The sequence below is a fragment of the Lithobates pipiens genome, unplaced genomic scaffold (assembly GCF_037356315.1).
Source record: "Lithobates pipiens isolate NorthernLeopardFrog02 unplaced genomic scaffold, aLitPip1_a1.2 Scaffold_57, whole genome shotgun sequence".
Classification (NCBI taxonomy): Eukaryota; Metazoa; Chordata; class Amphibia; order Anura; family Ranidae; genus Lithobates; species Lithobates pipiens.
The window spans coordinates 456,410-478,704 of record NW_027507879.1 but is presented as its reverse complement, the minus strand read 5'-3'; the positions used below and the strand labels follow the sequence as shown (position 1 = coordinate 478,704).

The following is a 22,295-nucleotide window of genomic DNA, read 5'->3' as shown; positions in this document are numbered from 1 at the left end:
GAGCTTCCTACATGTCGGATCAGAACATACAACACACACCTAGGTAGTCCAAAACACAGCCGAATGGACTGACAAATAGAAGCACCAACTAAATAATGATGAAAACCTAAAACATTCTCATGTGAAACCCGACAAACCAGGAAAAAGAAAAACAATTTTGTATAAAGTTGTTTATGGAGGCTGTGATTTCCTTTTGTTCTGCAAGCCATGAAACCTAATTATCGAATCGGAGGGATAAAATGGCAATAAAATTAAGTGATAAACATTAAATTTTTCACCTAGAAATAAAATAAACCAATGGTTATATACCTGTAAAAAGACGTTGGCATATGAAATTCAAATATACATTCCATAAAGAAAGTCTTTGGTTTGGAACAGTTCACTTTTAACCCTCCTGGCAGTATTCCCAAGTCTGGCTCGGGGCGAAAATTTTATACTATTAGCGGTAACCCCGAGCCACACTCGGGACCGCATCGCTAAATCCAGGGAGAGCTTACTTACCTTGTCCCCTGGATCCAGCGATGTCCCCCCGCTGTACGAGCAAGCCATCCTCCGCTCGATCTATCACTGAGCCGGGCTCCGTTCCCTGCGAGCGTTGCGACGCACGGGGATCGAGAACGGCGCCAAATTCAAAAAGTAAAACATACACATTACATACAGTATAATGTTATGTTACATTTCATATCCCCTTTGTCCCTTGTGTTGATTAAATTGATTACATTATTGAATATGTTTTATTTTTGTTATATTATTTGGTATAATTTATTTATAGTTATTTATTATATTATAATTTTATTTCATTTTTCAAACTATCCTACCCGGGATGTCTGCTAGACTCTGGCTTGGACAGATTTAAGTGAGTTATTCCTAAGAATTACAGGACTACAATATAAAACACCAAATTTCCATGCAAAATAATTGTACTGCTTTCAGCACCTAAAATCTGAAATAATACCGCCAGGGAGGTTAAAATACCAAAAAGTGTTGAGCTCTACTTTAATTACTACCACATAGATTTTGTTTTATGGTATACCATTAATTTCACTCCCAAAAAAATTTATTCGCCATGGTGAGAAAAAAAAATTAGGAACTCGTAATAATAAACCTTTTAGCGGTACAATTTAATTACCAATCATAATACCTCACCACAAAGAACTTCTTCAGAACTGTCTCTTCCTGGAAACAAACACATTTTTAGTAAATACACAATTCAATACAGATATTTCTCTTTTAAGATTCATCTTGGTTCAGGTAATTTGCATGTCAATACCATTCTCTGTACAATCTCACAGACCTGGTCAGAAAGAGGGGGGGGGTGGTCATTTGGGTGGGTTTTCAGCAGTTGAGACAACAGACCTCAGAGTTAGACGACACATGTGTTCCATATTCCACACACAATTAGGTTAAAGAGGAACTCTAGACATCACACATCAGCATGTTTTCTGTAATAACCTGTACTTCTTAAACCCATTACATCTGTTTTTGTGAGGTTCAAATTCTTTAAAAAAAATTCATGCCATTTTCATTAGCCCATTCTCAGCGTCTATTGACACATTCTTAGGATTTTGGAATGGGACCCATGATGTGGGCAGTCCATACTTGGTAGACCTAGGCCACTTTGCAAAGCACACTGAGTACATTTCATAATCACATTTTGTGGTTCTATATGAATTATGTTTATCAATTTATTTAAAAAAAAATGTCACTGGAATTGGATAGACAGAATCTCACAATATGACCAAATAACCCACATGTGACATTTTATCTTATCTAAAGTGGAAGAGCTCTTTAAAAATTGCCCCTATATGTTGTAAGCCTGCAGGTATAAACTACTAATCCAGAAAAAGCCATCTCACTTTCTCAGTCGTCTAAAACAAAGTCTGCCATTAAGAGATGCATCTCTTAATGGCAGACTTTGTTTTAGACGACTGAGAAAGTGAGATGGCTTTTTCTGGATTACCGTATATACTCGAGTATAGGCCGACCCGAATATAAGCCGAGGCCCCCAATTTACCCCCAAAAAAACTGGCAAACTTATTGACTCGTGTATAAGCCGAGGGTGAGACATGCCTGTCCATCCCTGTGTGTGTGTCCGTCCATCCCTGTGTGTCCGTCCATCCCTGTGTGTCCGTCCATCCCTGTGTGTCCATCCATCCATCCCTGTGTGTGTGTGTGTCCATCCATCCATCCATCCCTGTGTGTGTGTGTCTCCATCCATCCATCCATCCCTGTGTGTGTGTGTCTCCATCCATCCATCCCTGTGTGTGTGTGTCCATGTGTGTGTGTGTGTGTGTGTGTGTGTGTCCAGCCTACCTGTGTCCCGAGCCTGTGTCCCGAGCCTCCGTCCCGTGCCTTGCCTCCTTGCCTCCGTCCCGTGCCGTGCCGTGCCTTGCCTCCGTCCCGTGTCGTGCCGTGCCTTGCCTTGCCTCCGTCCCGTGCCTTGCCAGGATCGCCGCTCTTCGTCGGCGCCTCGGCGGCCATTGTAAAATTCAAAAGCCGCGCCTCCGCCTTCGCCTGTGATAGGCGGAACACTGAATTTCCCAGCAGCCTGTGTTCCGCCTATCACGGACATCGTCTCATCCTCGTCCGTAGTACGAGGATGAGACGATGTCCGTGATAGGCGGAACACAGGCTGCTGGGAAATTCAGTGTTCCGCCTATCACAGGCGAAGGCGGAGCCGGAGGCTTTTGAATTATAGAATGGCCGCTGTCTGTCTGCTCGACACGCTGATCGAGCAGGCAGACAGCGATGACTCGAGTATAAGCCGAGGGGGGCACTTTCAGCCTCAAAAAAGAGGCTGAAAATCTCGGCTTATACTCGAGTATATACGGTAGTAGTTTATACCTGCAGGCTTACAACATATAGGGGCAATTTTTAAAGAGCTCTTATATTCCAGGGATTTATTCTTGTTGGTACATACATTTTAGGTGTGGAGGATGTCCCCCTGAATTCAGACATAACCAAATCAATTGCTCTGTTATCTCCTCTATCTGAAAACTGAGCAAACGGCTCCAGGCAGCTGACAGATACTGGTTTAATTTAACCTTCTGCATCCTTCAGTCTTGGCCCAACTGATGAACGTCTTTCTGTAATCTCTGGTTTTTTAGTACTAATTGCTGGTGGAAAGCCTCAGAATTTGACATAGAAACTTCTAAAATACCGGTGTTACCTTTGGTTATTTCTAGTGCTTCTCTCTTAGGAATGTCTTTGCACTTTCAAATGTTGATACTGTTTCGCTAACCATCTGGCCTCAAAGATTAGCCACGTTTTTCCCGTGCCCTTACTATAGCTTCTTCAAGTGAAATTAATTTTCACATCCTCTCACTTCAGCAAGACTGAAAGTGTCCCTTCTGTCTGGAGACGTAACTCCTTTAATGCCAGCATGGCCATTTCCTCTCCATGTCCCGCTACTCTGCCCTCCTCTTCCTTTACCTCACAATACCCCTGTAATTCACATGTTGCTGGGGTATCAGACTTGTGTTGTGGCTCTCCCTTTTTGTCAGCCACTGAAAGGTGACCGTTTGTGTCAGCCCCTGAGCACTCTGTTGACAAGGACTGGGCAACTGCATAAGGCCCAAGTCCTGACAATTGCTCCTTGTCTCCCTGAAAATCACTGTCACCACATGTTGGGGGTTGTGATGGTTTCTGCTTGTCCCTACATTCAAGCATTTTGGCATGATTTCTCCTTAAATCCCATAGTAAAATCATTCATTTCCTCTGTTCTATTCACTGACTCCAGCATCCATATACTCCAAGTGACTTTTTCATATGGTCGTGTCATCTTTTTGTGGTGAGCACAGTACAGATTTTCCCATACTTTAAGTTTACATGTACATTTCTTTAAAAACCTCTTCCTAGTCCAACAATCCAAATCACTAATATATTTTACCTCCCAGGGCCCATATTTATCTCTTCCCTTGGGGTCATTTGGTAGGGTTTACCACACTCAGACCACCTCTTTGAAGCGATTCTAATACCCATCCTTACAGACGCTTGAACCCTGACCTGATTTCCAAACCTTTTATAGGTTGCTCCTCAAGCGGTAGCTACTCTCTGGATTGTGATTGGATTGACAGGTACCACCCCTGTGACTGTTGCTGCTTTTCACTACTTGTCAGAACAATATTTTCCCTGTTCGTGACGATATTCATTCATTTCAGCCTTGAGATTTTGCAAACTTGTTAATAGTTCAATCTTCCCCGCTGACTTTTCTGAGGTAGTCTAAAAAAATGCCTTTAAAGTTGGACTATTTTTGTTATCTCAAGAATGATTAGAGCAAACTTGGATAATCAAGAAAATATATGCCTGCTTGGAGTACAGAAGGCAGTAAACTGAGGCACAATTATTTGCAATATGATTTGTATCAGTTACAGTGTAGCCAGTGTTCCCAGGTCTAATTACAAAGCTTACAATCCCCAGTTAGTAATTGCAAAGAAATGGATTCATACCCAAGATCATTCAGTGTGATTTTATAATCCGTTTCCACTAGTGCAATTTGCCATGCCACTTAGGACACAGTCGCATTACAAGTCACAGCCCATTGATTTCAATAGCACCCGTTCGAATCTATGCGACTCAAAGCTGCAGCATCTCTGAAAAGGTACCTGCACTACTCTGATGTGACTAACCCAGAGTGTAAATTTGGATCAAACTCGCATTCAAAGCCACCCCACAGTCACACTAAAGTTGCACCACAGTCGCACTCTAATTCATGCGACTTTGTAGTTGCACCAGTGGAAATGTAGCTCTGGGCCCACAGATTCATTTTAGTCACAAAGATTACCTTAATCTCAGTCATGGGTCAACTGGACCTGCTTTTTTTTTGCAGAGAGGCACATATCCTTTCCCACTGCCTCCATGATTCCAGTCTCATCAAAGCATTAGTATAGACCTTGGGTGCTCAACCTGTGGCCATCCAGCTGTTGCAGAACTAAAATTCCCATCATGCCTCTGCTTTTGGGAGTCAAGCTTGTATCTGTCATCGTTTTGCAATGCATCATGCGACTTGTAGTTCCGCAACAGCTGGAGGCCACAGGTTGAGCACCCATGGTATAGACAAAAGGTAAAAAGGAAAGTTCTAAGAAGTTTGTTAGCCTGGGTAGTCAGACGGGAGACAAGTGAAAACATAAGACAAAAAAAGCTTAGCGTTTCTAGAGTTATGACTGTACAGTCCAGCTGTGTCTTCCATACAAGAAATAACATTCACCCAAACTTCCTCACACGGGGCACCATCTGTGACTGCAATGTTTGTACCTCACTTAAATGTTTAATGATACATAAAATAAGTGCTTAAAACCTTTATTCTATATAAGAATCAACCAATGAGGTTGCCGCTATTACGGATAGAATTAAAATGAATGATAACTTTGCGAAAAGAATAACAATCAAATTTATTTAAACTTACTATTGTACAGAAAAGAAACTTGTATTAATCCGATATTGCCAACTATAAGATAGTTGATACAACCTTAGAATAAAGATGTTACTAATGATACAAAGTAATACAAATAGCATTTGTACATCCATTATAACAATATTTCTCTCAGTATATCAGAACAAATTGTAGGACAGGAAAAATTACAGAAAAGATGAAATTACACACAAAGAAAGTAAAGGAGGGGCATTACAGAGAGAAATTTTTTGTCCCCACCACAAACCAAATAGACTGAGCCAGGGGTGTGTATTCTGAGATAGATAGATAGATAGATAGATAGATATATATATATATATATATATATATATATATATATATATATATACATATATATATACATATATACACACACACGCTTGGAAAAACCCACCCCCTCCTCACACACACAATCCCCCCCCCCCCATTTCATATGCTAAGGCTGCTACATTGGAGCCAATGGGGACACCAGCTATCACTTAGAATCAAGTTATTCCCGTTCACTTCCCACCTCCTTTGAAGTGATATTCCAACTAGTCCATAGATTATGCTACCAAATTGTCAGGAAAGAATCTTTTGTCAGACAGCTAATCCAGTTACAATTACACAGCTGGGTATGGTGTCTGTTGCTTCTAAACATATCCAAGCAGTATTCTGAAACTCTAGATTCATCAAAAGTCCTCCTCCATCTCTCCGGTGTCGTCCTCCCTCTCTCTCGCTCTCCGGTGTCGTCCTCTGGGTCCCCTTCTACGATGCTTAGTTTATGAATGAACAGGAGCTGCTGTCTCCTGACCTTCAGGCTTCTGCTAGAAAGCTGAACATGAAGAGGAACTTCATCTTTCAGCATGACAACAACCTAAAGCATACATCCAAATCAAAGCAATGGCTTCACTAGAAAAAGATTATTTTGGAAGTTTTGGAATGGCCCAGTCAGAGCCCAGACCTCAATCCGATTGAAGATCTGTGGGGTTATCTGAAGAGGGCTGTGGACAGGAGATTCCCTCGCAGTCTGACAGATTTAGAGTGTTTTTGCAAAGAAGAGTGGGCTAATATTGCCAAGTCAAAATGTGCCATACAAGATGGACTCATTCCCAAAAAGACTGAGTGCTGTAAAAATCAAAAGGTACTTCAACGGCGTAAGGGTGTGCACACTTATGCAACCATATTATTTGAGGTTTTTTTATTTTTACTTTCCTCCACTTAAAAGATTTCAGTTTGTTGTACAATTGAGTTTTCAATTTAGGTTGAACAAGCTGCTCCAATTAGACAACTGGCACAGTGTCGTCCTGTATTGGTGACATGGGCTCAGAGGACCACTGAGAAGCCACCTCCCTTCCGATAGACACCAGACATGTTTTTAAATCTTATTGGCTAGCCAAACTCCCATAGGAAGACTCGTGAACCATCTTGGGCTGTGTATAGGAAGACTGTAAAAAGTGGTCGAAGGACTTCTAACTATGTACAACCAATAGATAGCAGCATTCTACTGCAAAACAATGTTTATCCTATGGATGGTGCTGTACTAAGACTGTTTTTTGCGTTTTTTCTGCCATGGCAACACACAAGAAGGGTATCTATCTGGGCCAACCATGTCAGTGGATAGGAAAGGCTCTACATTTTATGGAAATTTGTCATTAAGTACTATCAGCAGCATCAATTATAGTTGTCACGACCTCACACTTGCTAACCTGTAGCACTAACTAGTGTGCTGTTATGGCTGAACCTGAGAAGTGACAACTCCGTGCATATGCTCCCCAACCTCATAAGTTCTGAATTACAAATTAGAGAAGGAGGATGTCCTGCATTACCAGTGCCTGGCCTCCAGAACAAATACATAGCCTGATATTTAAAAAAAAAAAAGATTGTTCTCACAGTGGGCATTTTATTTGCATCAGTAGACCAGCAGCAAAATCACCTGAAGATGCCAGCCACCAGTGACTTCTTTATTCAAAATGGCAATGCGGGACAAAGGGTGGAGGAAAAGAACATTAGTATGTGGGCACATAAATAACAAGGAGGGGAGAAATTTAAAGTTTTTTATTTTACTATGGTATGTACCGTGGTGCTAGCAGTTTTCATAAAGAGAGGTCTGCTTTAATTCTCCCAAAGCACAGATGTTAATGTTATAATTCACTACCAAAATTTATATTTATATAGGTGTCCTTATAACACTACATACTTCTGGTACGTGATGTCATGAGAATGGGTTTAAAAAACATTTACCCTTGGATTTTAAAGGCTCATTAACAAGATCATGATTATTGACTTTCACTGTTTCTAGGCTTGGTGTGAGAAACACTGATCACATTCTGTAACTTGGCCAGATCGAATTGTTCCAATAATGATTCTGTTGCTGTGACTGTAGGGTTGTATTACTAAAATTGTGCAAAGTCTGGTGCAGCTGTATATGGTAGCCAATTGGCTTCTAACTTCAGCTTGATCAATTACAGTGGTTGTAAACCTCAGACGTGAAATATGAACAAAGCATATCACACTATATAAGTGTCATTTCGATCTGCTGCCTCATTCCTCTGCTATGAGTCACTTCTGACGAGTTTTCCTGACACGAAGAGAAAAATAGTGGCAGGGAGGGCACAGCCTTTGACAGCCTCCGCTCTGTTCCTGTGTGCCCTGTGAAGAGGGGAGTGTCCCTCCCATCCAATCAGTTCTCTCCTCACCAATGTAACTTCAACTCTCAGCCCCCTGCTTTTCAGAGCCGAGAGATCCTATCTACATTCAAAACCCTTTTAATGGATGTATGGGAAAGACTCCAGATAACCAGTACAACATTTATTTAGGAGGATTTGTTTCACCTCTGTGTATCGTCTAAGGCCATTTTCCTCACTAGGTACATATGAGGTTTTACAACCACATAGCGTTTTGACAAAAAAAAAAACTAGAAGCTGACTGAATTCTGTTCAGAGCTGCATCAGATTTTGTATTCCAGAGCTGTAACAAAGTTTAGTAAATCAACCCCAATGTGTCCATTGTAAATTTTCTATAGGATTCACTCAAAGTGGAATTTCATTTACACGAAACCTGAAATAAGAGAAACACAAAGGCTGCCGTTGACCACCTGCTTTGTTAGATTTATAGTTGCTTACATGTTATGCTGGCTCTTGTTCTTAAGCACCTAAAATCACAGACCAGGAGCATAAACCCTGTTTCCCCGAAAAATAAGACCTATAGTGATTATCGGTGATGGCTGCAATATAAGCCCTACCCCCCAAATAAGCCCTACCCTGTTTCCCCAAAAATAAGCCCTACCTTGAAAAATAAGACCTACAAGCACTTTAACTAGGGCTTATTTGGAGGGTAGGGCTTATATTGCAGCCATCACCAACAACCACTCTAGGTCTTATTTTCGGGGAAACGGGGTATGTGCACTATTAATGTTTTTTTAAACTATTCTTTATACATACATTGGTTTAGTAGTTAAAGAGGAAGTAAACCCTGTGCATTTTGCCGATCATGCCGTTTCTAAAGTGTGCATGCGCCGTAGACATTGGCACGCAGCTTTATTGTAAATATCACATAAACCTCCACAGTTTAGGAGACATTTAAAATAAAGCCGTGTGCCGATCGTGATATTTTTAGCACCTACAGGTAAGCATTAATATAGGCTTACCTGTAGGTAAAAGTGATTGTACAGGGTGTACAACCCCTCTAAGCCAGGAGTCAGCATAGTAGCCTGGCAATTAGAATGTTAAGGGGCAGCCTGTACACTTTTTTTTTGATCATAGATTTCCTTTAGTGTGATGGTTCCCAACTTCAATTCTCAAGTAACCCTTACAGGCCATGTTTTGGGAATTTCCCTTAAATCTTAGATAACATAGCTGTGGATAATTCCAAACCATTGACATTGATTGCGCCTGTGCAAGGTGAAATAAATCTTGAAAACATGACTTGCTAGTAGTCGACGACTGGGGTTGGTAACCACTTCTTTAGGGTATCAACCCTTTCTCTCATGAAATGCTGACACAGCTTAAGATATACATATAATGAGAAATGTACTAAATCAACCTTTTCTTGTCTAAGTTTGTTTCAAAAGGAGGAACCTTGTGAGGTGATCCCCGTGAAGTGCTTTGAGAACATGTACCAGTGGAACCAGGTAACATTTTAGTTCCTCAATAATGCTGAAATCCATGGTTGTTCTAAAACAGAAACTCTTGCATTATTAGCTTTTTTTTCATTCGGAAATAAATGCCATCATATACCATCTGTTTCATGAATGATGCAATGTGGCTGCATCATTATTTGTATATTGCTGGTCTGGATACAACCTGCTGCAGTACTTCATAGGCTCTTGTCTGCTTAGGAGAACTATGTCCTAGAAGGGTTGAAGGGATCGCTATGCAATAGGCAGTGTTTGGTTGGTAGCAGTACTAAAATACTGCGCAAGCTGGTGCTGTAATCTTACAGAGGTTGCCTGGTTGGGCATCTTGTTTGCACCATTTCCAAAAATTCCACCTTAAGAACAAGGGAAAAGTCAATGACCAATCTTTAGGTGGTGCATTGGAGTTTAAACTGGTCTACAATTGGAGGTCTGTGCTTTCAGATCATTTCAACCTTTATATGAAGTTTCAGGAAAAAAGGGAATGCAGATTAAGACGTATTGTTGAGGATTCTTTCATCTTCCCTAATGGGTGTTTAGTCATTGTTATTACCTTGGGGTTAAGTTTCAACCTTCACATTCCGTTTCTTCATTATATTCCCAGTGTATTTTTAAGAAAATCTGCTTCTGTGCCATAAAAATGTATATGTAGTTTAGAGAAAAATAGACCCTAGTCAAGTGCTCAGAAGACGGCAGAAACATGGCAAACCTTTACAACTGCAGACTTAATTTGACTATATCATAGGAACATTGGTTACATTCAATGTAAAGGGGTTGTAAAGGTAAATATTTTTTCACCTTAATGCATTCTATGCATTCTTAATGCATTAAGGTGAAAAAACATCTGACAGTGCCTGTGCCCCCAGCCCCCCCGTTTTACTTACCTCACCCCTGGAAAGTCCCGCGCTCGTCCCCCGTCGTCCTTTCCACCGTTCAGCCTGGCCGCTGATTGGCTGGAGTGGATGGATGGAAAGCAGCGCAGCCACTGGCTCGCGCTGCTGTCAGTCACATCTACTGACGCAGAACGCCGGGGGCGGGGCCGTGTGATACAGCGAGCGGCTATAGCAGCTGGCTGTATCACGGGAGCGCGCCCGCAGATGTTTCTCTCCATGCGAGGGAGCTCGCGTGAACGTGAGAAGTACCTGCGGGAGGAACAAGAGACAGCCGCCGAGGGACCCCAGAAGAGCAGGTTCGGGGCCACTCTGTGCAAAACGAGCTGCACAGTGGAGGTAAGTTTAACATGGTTGTTGTTTTTTTTTTATTTTATTTTTTTATTCTCTTTACAATCCATTTAAGCTCATCTGTTCAAACTTTGAAAGAAAAACAAAAGCACCTACTGAAGTACTCTTATTAAAGAGGTTGTAAACCCTTTACAACTACTTTTTACTTCAGCCAAGACTATAATTAGGCTTGCCTGTAGCCACACTGGATATCCTACATCTGCACAGTTTAGGAGATATCCCCTGTATTTGCATGTTCCGAAGTCATCAGCACATGCACACTTAAGAAAACTGAAGCACTTATCACTGCTTCAGTTACTGTGCCGTTACCGGCGGCTCACATGTGTGGGAGTGATGTCATCGCGGCTCGGGCCAATCACCGTGCCGGAGCTGCGATACCTGGAAGTAACCACCAGGAGTGGTGAACAAGGACCGCTGTGGGAGCTTCGATCTCAGGTAAGTAACTATGCATACTAGCTCATTATGCTTTTGTCTTGCAGGTTTTTTGTATTTATTAGGGTTTACAACCACTTTAAAATTCACACTTCTTGTGTTAACGTCTTTGTACTTTAGAACTCTAGAAAGTATAAATCTCTCCTAAATACATAGTATGTCCAAATAATGGGCCATGCAGTGATCTCCATCACAGAATCGTACCTGTTTTTAATCGTGCCTTCCTAAGGGCCCAAAAATCACAGGCAGCCAATATTGCATTTCAGCCTTGCACTGATTCCTCCAGATGTACAGTAGACAATAGCTATAGATTATATTATTGTAGACAGAGCAGGTAACATAAGTATTGAACAGGTTAGCATTTTTCTAGGTTAATATGTATTCAGTTCTTTGCACATCAACCGTTTACCAGTTGTGAGCGCATTGGGTTTAGTCTTTAATGGTTTGTGTGTCACAGATCAATTTTTAGCGCAGCTTCATCTTTTTTACATTTCTGTATGGCGTCGTATAACGCCCTGGGTTGCAGCTTGATTTTTGTAATTAATAGCGCAGTTTTTTTCTTAACATATTTCTAAAGGTGCTATTGACGAGAAATTTTCACCATATGGAAACAGGGAAAAGTTTGGAACACGCTAACTGAAATCTAGTTAATGCTTCATACAAAATCCTTTGTTGGTAATGACAGCTTCAAGACGCCTCCTGTATGGAGAAACTAATTGCATGCATTTCTCAGGTGTGATTTTTGGCCCATTCTTCCACACAAACGGTCTTCAAATCATGAAGATTCCGTGAGCCTCTTCTATGAACTCTGATCTTTTAGTTCTTTCCATAGATTTTCTATGTAATTCAAGACATGTGATTGGCTACCTCATTCTAGCAGCTTTTTTTTCTTTCTCTGAAACCAATTGAGAGTTTACTTGGCTTTGTTTGGGATCATTGTCTTGCTGAAATGTCCAACTTTATAATCCTGGTAGTTGGCAGCATATTTTTATCAATGTTTTGGTAATATTTTACATTCATTCTTCAGTGATCTGCAGTTTGCCAGTACCGTATGCTGAAAGACAGCCCCACCACATGTTCCCATCTCCAAACTTCACTGCTGGTTAGATGTTGGGGTTATGTGCAGTGCCATTTGACCTCAAAACATGGTGTGTATTATGGCATCCAAATTTTGCTCTCATCTGACCATTCTCCCAGTATTTCACAGGCTTGTATAAATGTTGCACCGCAAACATTAAACAAACTTCACTGTGCTTTTTCTTTAGTAATGGAGTCTTGCGTGGTAAGCATGCATACAGGCCATGGCGGTTGAGTGCATTACTTATTGTTTTCTTTTAAAACAATTGTACCTAATTCCAGTTCTTTCTTAAGTGCTCCACAAGTGGTCCTTGGCTCTTGGACAACTCTTCTGATGATACTTTTCACTCCTCTGTCAGAAATCTTCTGAGTAGCACCCGGTTTTGGCCTTTTTATGGTGAAATTATGTTCTTTTCACTTCCAATTAATGGCCCCAACAGTGCTCATTGGAACATTCAGAAGTTTAGAAATCATTCTGTAACCTCAGTATGTGTTGCAGCAATAAGGTTTCAAAGGTCTTGAAAGCGCTCTTTGCTTTTGCCCTTCATGAGTGGTTTCTTGTGTGACACCTTGGTAATGAGACACCTTTTTATAGACCATTAGTTGAGACTCAACCAACTGATATTAAATTGCACTGGCAAGGGGAAGGATTGCTTTCTGATTACTTAGATTGCAGCTGGTTTCCATGCATTTTTACACCTCCCTTTCTTCATATGTTCAATACTTTTTCCCTGTGCCATTCCATTCTATTACAAGTAACCTAATTTCTGAACTTATTCATTTTTTTTTTGTTTTTCTTGTATGTAGGGATTTCCTGGGTTGTTGCTGACATTTGGTGAAAATTTATGTCAATAGTACCTTTAGAAATATATTTACCTAGAAAAATGGTAACGTGTTCAATACTTATTTTACCCGGTGTATATCTCTTGGCAGTCAAGCGGTGGGCTTTTCTTCGGTGAGATTTGCTGTTTCAGGGTTCTTATCTGTCCTTAAACTGTTTCTGGGTTTGCCAACATAACTGCTGAAGTCCAAGTTGTGAGGGATAGTGGTGTTTCTGACACCATAATCCCTACCCTCCTCAAGGCAAAAAGTTGACCTCCAGGAAGTTGTACCACCATACATGGAATGCCTTTTTTGTCTAGTGTGAGGCTCCCAAGTTTCATCTCCAGTGGTATGCATGTACTGAGGCTCATTTTGGCTTTTCCTTCAAGCTTGTGTTGAAGTTATCTTGGATTTTAAAGTGGATGTAAAGTCACATATATATATATATATATATACCCAGTGAAGTGAACAGCCTCAGATGATACACAGGCATGAAACACATCTTCCTACAGAAGTTTTTCCTGTATATCTGCTGTCTTCAGCTTTATATACTGTCTAGAAAGTTCAGATCGTGTTCGATTTATTTTTTTATTTTTTCTTCCTGTTCAACACTGCAGTGAAGTCTGGGCATACAGCCAAGACGGCTGATTGGAGAAAAGGCACACATCCCCTCCCTTCATAGGTAGAGACTTTCAGAGCTAATCGTTGAATAGTTCAGGGCTCTGCTAATCTATAGCATCCGCCCCAACACAACTCCAGCTGCTTTTATCATATGTGACTGAGAACTTGTCAGAAGTTATCAGGCTGATAACAGAAAAACGGAGCATGAATCTGGTTTACAACCTCTTTAAAGTATTATGTAATCACCTGAGTTCGAAGCCCTCGCTACGGTGCCCATACACAGCACCAGCCTTCGACCTCACTCCTGGGGGTTACTTCCGGGTATCGCAGCTCTGGCCAATCCCAGCGCCTGTAACGGCACACTCACTGAAGCAACGGCACATATGTGCCATTGCTTCCGTTTTGTGTGAATGTGCCGATGATCCGTGCAAGTTTAGGAGATATCCTGGGTAGCTACAGGTAAGCCTCATTATAGGCTTACCTGTAGCACAAAGTGGTCTGTTAGGGTTTACAACCACTTTAAGTATCCTTATGGGGACCGATCTCAGACGTGACCATCTTGTTTCACAGACCTATTGCATCATTCCTTGGTAAAAGCACTTATGCAAGCTTCAAATGGCTTATGAAAGTTCAGTTTTGCAGAATTTTCTATTTGAACCTCAGAGATTCTCTTGTTTTGGTTGCCGTTTCTTCAGCTAGCATGGACTCGGTTGTTAGCTGCACTTTCCCGGCTAATTCTCAATACACGATTTCTAGGTGACTTTGTCAGCTCATTTGTCAGGCCTATGGTATCAAGGGCAGGGTTCTTCCATTGCTTGTCAAGGCCCATTCTAATCAGAGGGTTGGTACTTCATGGGCGATTAAGCATCAAGTTTCTTTTCCAAGTTTGTAAGGCTGCTACATGGTTTCTACCAGGTAGATGTTGATGTCTCTGTGGATGTCAGTTCTGGGTGAAAGGTCTTGCAGGCAACTTTTATATTTCCCCTGCTTCTGTTTTTGAGCATGTTTGGTTTTGTTGTTGCCCACCCCTCATGTTCAGTGGTTTAGGGCATTCCAAATAGTCATGAATATGACATCTTCTATGTCTTGTGATGTACGAGTAGGAAGTTTGGATTTTTGGTTTACCTGCAAAATTCTCATCTTATTTGTACAGTACAGGATGCAGACCCTGAGTTATAGGCTGCTGCCTTTAGCTGATTTAATAGTGGCAGAGTTTTGTATATGCCTTCTGGGTGTTAACCTATAACCTTACGCCACTCCCAAGATGTTTTTTTTTTCCTTATGTGATGGATCTCTTCTCTCTTGTTTCTATGCTTCACTACCTTGTACTAAAACCATAGAAGCAGTGCATTCCAGATCATTGTAACCTCAGTGATATATAGAGAACCGTGTGCTATCCCCACGTGGAGATGGCCTGTAATGTTGCTTTGGGCACTGAATCCTCCTTGGGTGCTTACCTTGGCACGGTGTATAAGTCTAGTTATACAGTGTCCAGGGCCATGGTCCATAACTATGGTTCCCACATCCTGAAAACCCTTCGGAGGTCATGCCCACTGTGACAAGCAAAACTTAGACCCATTCAGGGACCAGCAGAATGAAATGGTTAGACAGGTTTTTCTCATTATTGGACTGATACTGTAGCCTTATAGCAAGTATGAGACTTCAAGTGGACATGAAATATGAACAAAGCATATCCCTCTATAGGGTGTACTTGTCTTAATCTAAAGCACTAAGTGTCATTTCTGTCCATTGCCTCGCTCCTCTGCTAGAAGCATGAGCCACTTTGGCGGATTTTCTTGACACCAAAACAAAAAGTGATGAGGAAGGCACAGCCTCCTATGATTGACAGCTTCAGCTCTGTTGCTGTTTGAAAGGGGGGGATGTATTTCTTCCCTCCAATTGGCTATCTGAGCTCTCCTCACAGATGTAGCTTTGTAACATGATTTTTTTTATTTTTTTACCTTAATGCATGAAATGCATTTAGGTTAAAAAAAAAACTTTTGAACGACTTTAACATCTTCACTACTTGCACTACACTTAAAGGACTCCTAAATAGTCAGAAAACCAGGAATGTTTTTGACTTTATTCACTGTTGGATATTTAGGCTTTAAACTCTGGTCAAAATTCCACCATTCAGAGCCATCTCAGGTCGATGACTAGGTGTTAAATCAGACCATAGGTCACATTGCAACAGAGCCCTTATAAAGGTACTTATGCATTTCCTCGTGCACATTTGCATTGAGAACTTTGCTGCAGAAATGTCAAAACCTGTTGCGTAGTTAATTTATGCACCCTACTCTATAAATATCCCACAGGGGAGCGCCCTCACTCATGGCAATGGTGGACACCACCTTGAAGAATGAGTACCCCATCGCTCTCCTCAAGCATTCTCTTCAAAGCCAAAATTCACCCCATTTTTTTTTAGGCGGAAGACTGTCTTGTTTTGTTTACAATGACTGCATAACCTCACTTTTAAGAGTGGGGGAATGGACAGCTGTTTGCATTTTTCTAGGTCACAGACATCCTGGACCTATGGGTTCAATTGGTGGTTGCAAAGGGGTACAAAATAGCATTTCAGATTCTACCCCTTCATTGTTTTGTTTTCTCAAGCCAACTAGTCTGGTTAAAAGCAGTTCGATATGCAAACGGCCCTGAACCATCTATTTTCATTTCCTTTATTGTTTTGTCTTGAGATTCTAAAGTCAATTCCGTACTGTCATCTAATGCCACAAAAAAGTGGTACATCCAGATCGGCCCACCTTAGTAAACCTTGTGAGCTGGATCTGGCCTCAACGCTGTGGGGACTACCTGTAATGTTGCTCTGGGTGCTGGATGCTACATGGCCACTTATTTTGGCACTGCATGTAGGCAGATACAGTGTACTATAGAGGTCTAGCCCTATGGTTTCTGAAGACCCCTTCTGAGGTATGCCCACCAAGGTGGCAAAGCATGGACTTTATATAGAGTCCAGCGCTGTAGGCAAGCAAGACAGGGGTCATCTTGTATGCAGCTTATACTGTAGAAGACCAAGGCTGTATTTGCATTCATTACAGTGTAATGTTTTCAAATCTGACACTAAAACGCAACCATTCAGAGCTTCGTCTCCGGTAGATGACCTAGTTTTATATCACACAAAAGGTCACACATTTTACCGTCAATTCTGCCTAGCGCCCTCATATGGTACTCAGGTGCTTCCTCCTGCCTTTAATCATAAGGATTTTCTACAGAACATTCTACACCTGGATTTCTCTATTCTTGTGGACACACCCTATGTTCCCCACCCTTCTCCATGATTACTACACAGGGGAATACCCACATACCTAGCTATGGTGGAGACCAGGTGAAAGGAAATCATTGCAGAACCACAGGTGTACATTTGCTCTGCCAACGATCCACACAATCTCAGAGTAACAAAGTGATCCTTGCACCCGAACTTTAACTTTCGATTTTAGTTATATTCCAGGCACGCAACAAGTGGGCCTACCTGACAAAAGCAGAATTCATTCAGTGCAACCATATTTGCCCAGGGCTCAAAAACACCATGGTTGTTCTACTCACATTTCTCTACCTGAATCGGATCCTATTATGCCTTCCCTAGACAAGGCATACATAATGAGGGGGGCGTAGCGGCACTAATGGAGGAAGCTGTTGAAGATTTTTCTTCCCCAATTTGCCACACTATTGAAGAGGAAGCTTCATGCAATATGCTTGCTAATGTGAAAGGGCTCACTGCTGCCGTCCACAAAAGCATTTGCATTATGCAGTTTGATTTTCCTCTCGCATCATGCTAATTTGGGTATAAAGAGGACTGGGGGGAAAACCCTGACGTTCCCTTTTCATAGAGGATCCATCTATAAGGGCCAGAATACTCCAGAAAGGATTTTCAGTCCTCCCCAAATCTTTGCCAAACTCTGTCCAGTGAAAAAAGTGACCTATTCTTTTAGTTGATCCTACTGTCTCAGTTTTAAACATCCCACTGTTGCTTTTATTACGAGCATAATTCGTAACAGAAGAATGCTTCTAATCCAAAGCACATGTATAGCAAAGAGTTTGGAAACTCAGATAATGCATTCCAGTGCCACTGCTGGTGTAAGCAGTACCGCATGTGGCCAGAGGTGCAGGAGCTCCGAAGACATAGAGCATCATCAGCGCCCCCTGTATCTCTGGCCACATGCAGTACTGTACACCCCAGAGGCTTGAATCCTGCATGTTTTGCGAGACAAAGCTCGCAAACCAAGTCAGAATAAAAAAAATAGCTCTTATTGTGAAACACTTGTAAACTGCGTTACTCTCAATCCAAGGTTTTACTGTACTATTGAAGATGCTTCCTAAAGGCACTCTTTATTCTGGCTAGCATTGCAACCACCTCTTGCTGCAATTTTAGTATGTCAGACTCCAACTAACTGGTCTAGCATAATGAATAACCAACATGGCCCTGTTTGCCAGTATAGTGCTTTAACAGAGCAATTACATCTTCTACCTTCTGCTCTTGTGTGGAGGCCCTAGGGCAGTGATGGCGAACCTTGGCACCCCAAATGTTTTGGAACTACATTTCCCATGATGCTCAATCACACTGCAGAGTGCATGAGCATCATGGGAAATGTAGTTCCAAAACATCTGGGGTGCCAAGGTTCGCCATCACTGCCCTAGGGCATATTAGAGGACAATTTTTTAGTATGGACCTAATCTCCCTTCACGTGTGCAGAATCTTGGCTAAAAGACCGGACAGCTGAAGCCGCCTGTAAGACACCTCACATGTTTGCCTTTTCAAAGAAGACCTCTGTTTGGCGAGGAACTTGGCTAATTTAAAAAAGGGGTCGTAGGAGGAAAGGTTTATCTGTAACAGCAGAAGATGCCAAAACACCCCTTCTTGAGGGGTACAAAACACAGCATCTAATCTCTCTAGTGAGGCTTCAGCTTAGAAACTTTGTTTCACAGAATAGAGTACATTTAATGGAGAGGCGCCTTTTAGGGCGTGTGTCCTCAAAAGCTTAAGTGTCCAGTCCCTTTCAAGTTTCAAGCCTATTAAGCAGGAACTGTGAATACTGTGTGCTGTACTCCAAGATATGGAACTTGTAGGCAAGTCAAAATTAGTTTTTTTTTTTTTTTTTTTTTGGTCCTATCAGGGTTTTGAAAGGGACACCCTGTTTCCAAGTGCACTGCTTCTAGATGGATAAGACAAATCCTTGTAAAAGCTTGAGGTCTAAAGGGTAAGATACCTCTAGCAACCCTTGCGATCAACCAGATGGGTGGGGGTTTCATGGACAGACTGACATCAAGCATCTCTTAGCTTTGTTAAAGCCACTTTCCTGGTCTTCAGTTCATTCCTTTTTTAAGCTCTACCATGTGGGTTTCCAGGCCTGTGCGGTTGCATCAAGGTTTTTGGAGACATTCTGAGTTGGTTCCTTGCCTCTTGTCTATTTTGTTGAGCCTGTTGTCACGTTTTGTTTGCCTTGTTGCCCACTCCTGATTCATTGCTTGGGTATGCCCTGGGGTTTATGAATTTTCAGACTGTGTCCTGTCCTATACTGTACAAATAAGATGAAAGGAATTTTGACAACGTCCATATCTTGAAGTACATTGCAGGAAACGGTCTACCCTCCTCCCCTCTGTTCATGTTTTTTCTGCATTGTTTGCTATAAAACTAAAGTCCTAGAGTGAGCCCCAAGGTGATGTGTTGAAAAGTTTTTTGCCACTGTCAAACCTTGAAGGTGACCGCCTATAAGCTAGGCTCTTTGAATATTCTGCCTGTGTCGTGTACTGTACTCCAAGATTGAATGTACAGTCAAGTCAGAATTATAATTTTTTTACTTGGAGCACAGGACAGTGATCTCTCCCCTCTCATCTGTTCCACATTGCTTGCTACAAAACTGACTTTTACCTGAGCTTGGAGGGGTCCTGCCTGGGTGGGGATTCCTGAATTTTCTGACCAGTGTCCATTTGTCTGAAGATCGTATAATCCAAGTAGTTATGAATATGAAGTTCTCTGTGTCCTGTGATGTACTCCAAGAAAAGTATTTTACAGATTACAAAAAATCCTAAGTTTTTTTTGTGGGGTGAACAGCATCTCAATGATGCTTCAAAACGATATTCATATACAGTTGGTGGGCTTTTTCCAAATGTAGTTATCTAGGTGATTGCTTAGTCTGGTGCCCCTCTCCCTTAGTATATAGAAACTCAAAGCTTTAGCTGTCACCTGGGCCGAGTTAGAAATGGAGCAGAGAGTAATGACGTCTCCAGCTGTTCCATTTTCTATAATTCTGGCTGACTTTTATGTACGCATATTCATCATTTAGCTGTGCTTAACAGGGATCAGTGACAGCTTTCTTAGCATGTTGAGATGGTTTGCCTTAATTCCGTATTAAAATAAGCATGAATTTATCCTTGCACCATTTATGTACTAATGAATATAAGTTAATATTTGTTGAACCCGGTGTTTTTGTTTTAGTGTGCTTTGAGTTTAAATAGTCCACTTTGTTTTACTTTTGTCTTGTGGACTATTTTACAGCGAAATGGGAAAGCCTTTGTGAGGCTAAACCAGGTCATCAGACAGGATTATATGTGTGACACTTGGATTTGGCATTTTATATTTTAATCTTCAGCATTCCCAGGAGATGCTGTTATCAGAATGCATTCAATTTCATAAAGTAATCCTCTTGCTTTGCTGGGTTAGCATGTCCTTCCAATTCCCTCTTAAGGCGGGATTATATTGGCGCTCAGAAAAACCTGCACTTGCACAGCGCTAATGGCAGGAGGGTGACCAGTGTTCTGGAATATGCGTTTTTTTTTTTGTTTTTTTGTTTTTTTTTATATATATGAGGCAGCTCAGCTTAATATATCAGTGATAATGTTTCCAATATTTCTTTCATGTATTGTTTTTATAAATCCATGGCTAAAATGTTTGTAATGCCTATAATCATCTCTGCTAAGCACTGTTTTTTTTTTTTTATCTTGTATTGCCACACTACATAACCCAAGATAAAAAATAAAACCTAGGACTCACTCTGTAGAAGCAGCTTCATTTTATTATGTTGGGAAGTCTGTTGCCAGGGGAGTTCAAATGGTAGGAAGGAGAGTAGCTGCAGCAATTTAAAGTGGCAGGAGAAATTAAAGCTTGAAGCATTAGACTACTTGCATAAAATCACTCTGGCAAATACTGTTTTCTGATGCCACCTTTCATCATACGAGCTTCTCTGTGACAAAAGTGTCAGTTACACATAATTTCTAGCACAAGGCAGGCTTCGGATAATTAGTATTTTCATATGAGAGAGGTTACTGATTTTCCTTTTGTTTCTCATTCAATGTAGCCAGGCAGTGTTTATATATCCATATTTCTGTACGTTAATTGGTATGCAACTCAACCAGAAAAACACTTCTAGGATGATAGCAGTTCAAATAGGACCCCTTTACACCCCCTTGTATTTGCTTAGGGCCTATGTCAACTAGCTTTTGTTTGTTTTAAAGGGGCTTTACATTGTGATACAAGTCTGTGGAGTTCAAAGGCAGATAAAGTCAACTATCGATAAATTTACATTTATATCTTAGAAGTGTCTCACTGTGTTGCATCACAACTTAAAGTGGAGGTCCACCCTAAAGTGGACCTCCGCTCATCGGAACCCTCCCCCCCTCCGGCGCCACAATTGGCACCTTTCAGGGGGGGGAGGGGGGTGCAGATACCTGTACAGTACAGGTATTCTGCACCCACTTTCGGGATAGCTCTCTGCGGAAAGGGGCGTAGATTCCGCCCCTTTCCGCAAGTGCCCTCCCCTTTCCGCAAGTGCCCCGCTGCCTGCTGGGAAACACACAGATCCCAGAGGCAGCGGGGACCGTCCTTATTGCGCAGCGCGATTCGCGCATGCGCAGTAGGGAACCGGAAAATGAAGCCGAAAGGCTCCATTTCCTGATTCCCATACCGAAGATGGCGGCGGCAGCACCTTACAGATGATCTAGAGATCTGCTTCGGGTGCCGACATCGCGGGCGCGCTGGACAGGTAAGTGTCACTATTTTAAAAGTCAGCAGCTGCAGTATTTGTAGCTGCTGGCTTTAAAAAAAAAAAAAAAAAACGCGGAGTCCCGGTGGACTCCCGCTTTAATCCAGCTATATACATTGTTTTGGTGCTTTTCATTATTTGAATACAGCAGAAGTCTCACCTAATGTGTTGTGTAGTTATACAGTGAATGCTCTCTGGTAATATGTTGGCTTGTATTTTATTTATTTTCATTTTGTAAGGTGGAGACAAGATACCTCGTTGGTCAGTATGAAAGAGCTGAAGGGGAAGAAGAAAGTGATTCTCGCATTTACCAGCTGCACAAGTCTGTACTGTTAAATTCTTAAAAATAAAAATCAGACCCTTTCTTTGGAAACACTGCAGATCACAAAATAGAGCAAGTTTAGTTATTTCATTTATTGAAACAAAAATAATTGATAATTGTAATGTTACTGCCTTTTTTCTTTTAAAATAGTTTTGTTCTTGAATTTTTGCAATGTAAAATGTTACCTTTGGTATAAAAATAAACGCTTGTGTTTATGAAGCATGTAAAAAAGGTTATTTACAATTGTGTGTGCATTTTAAATACT

At 41.4% G+C, this 22,295-nt stretch overlaps 1 protein-coding gene across 2 annotated transcripts in view; it reads left to right on the top strand.

The window, feature by feature from the left end:
• TDRD9 (tudor domain containing 9) overlaps positions 1–22,059 on the top strand; it is a 391,054-nt gene extending 368,995 nt beyond the window's left edge. Inside the window, exons 35-36 of one of the 2 annotated variants that reach the window (XM_077467570.1) lie at positions 9,449–9,521; positions 21,948–22,059. In XM_077467570.1, coding sequence (XP_077323696.1) covers positions 9,449–9,521; positions 21,948–22,052 — 178 coding nt within the window. In that variant the 3' untranslated portion in view covers positions 22,053–22,059. The remainder of the gene's footprint in view (positions 1–9,448; positions 9,522–21,947) is intronic. The other variant, XM_077467571.1, reaches the window with a different exon arrangement.
• The last annotated feature ends 236 nt before the right edge of the window (positions 22,060–22,295 follow it).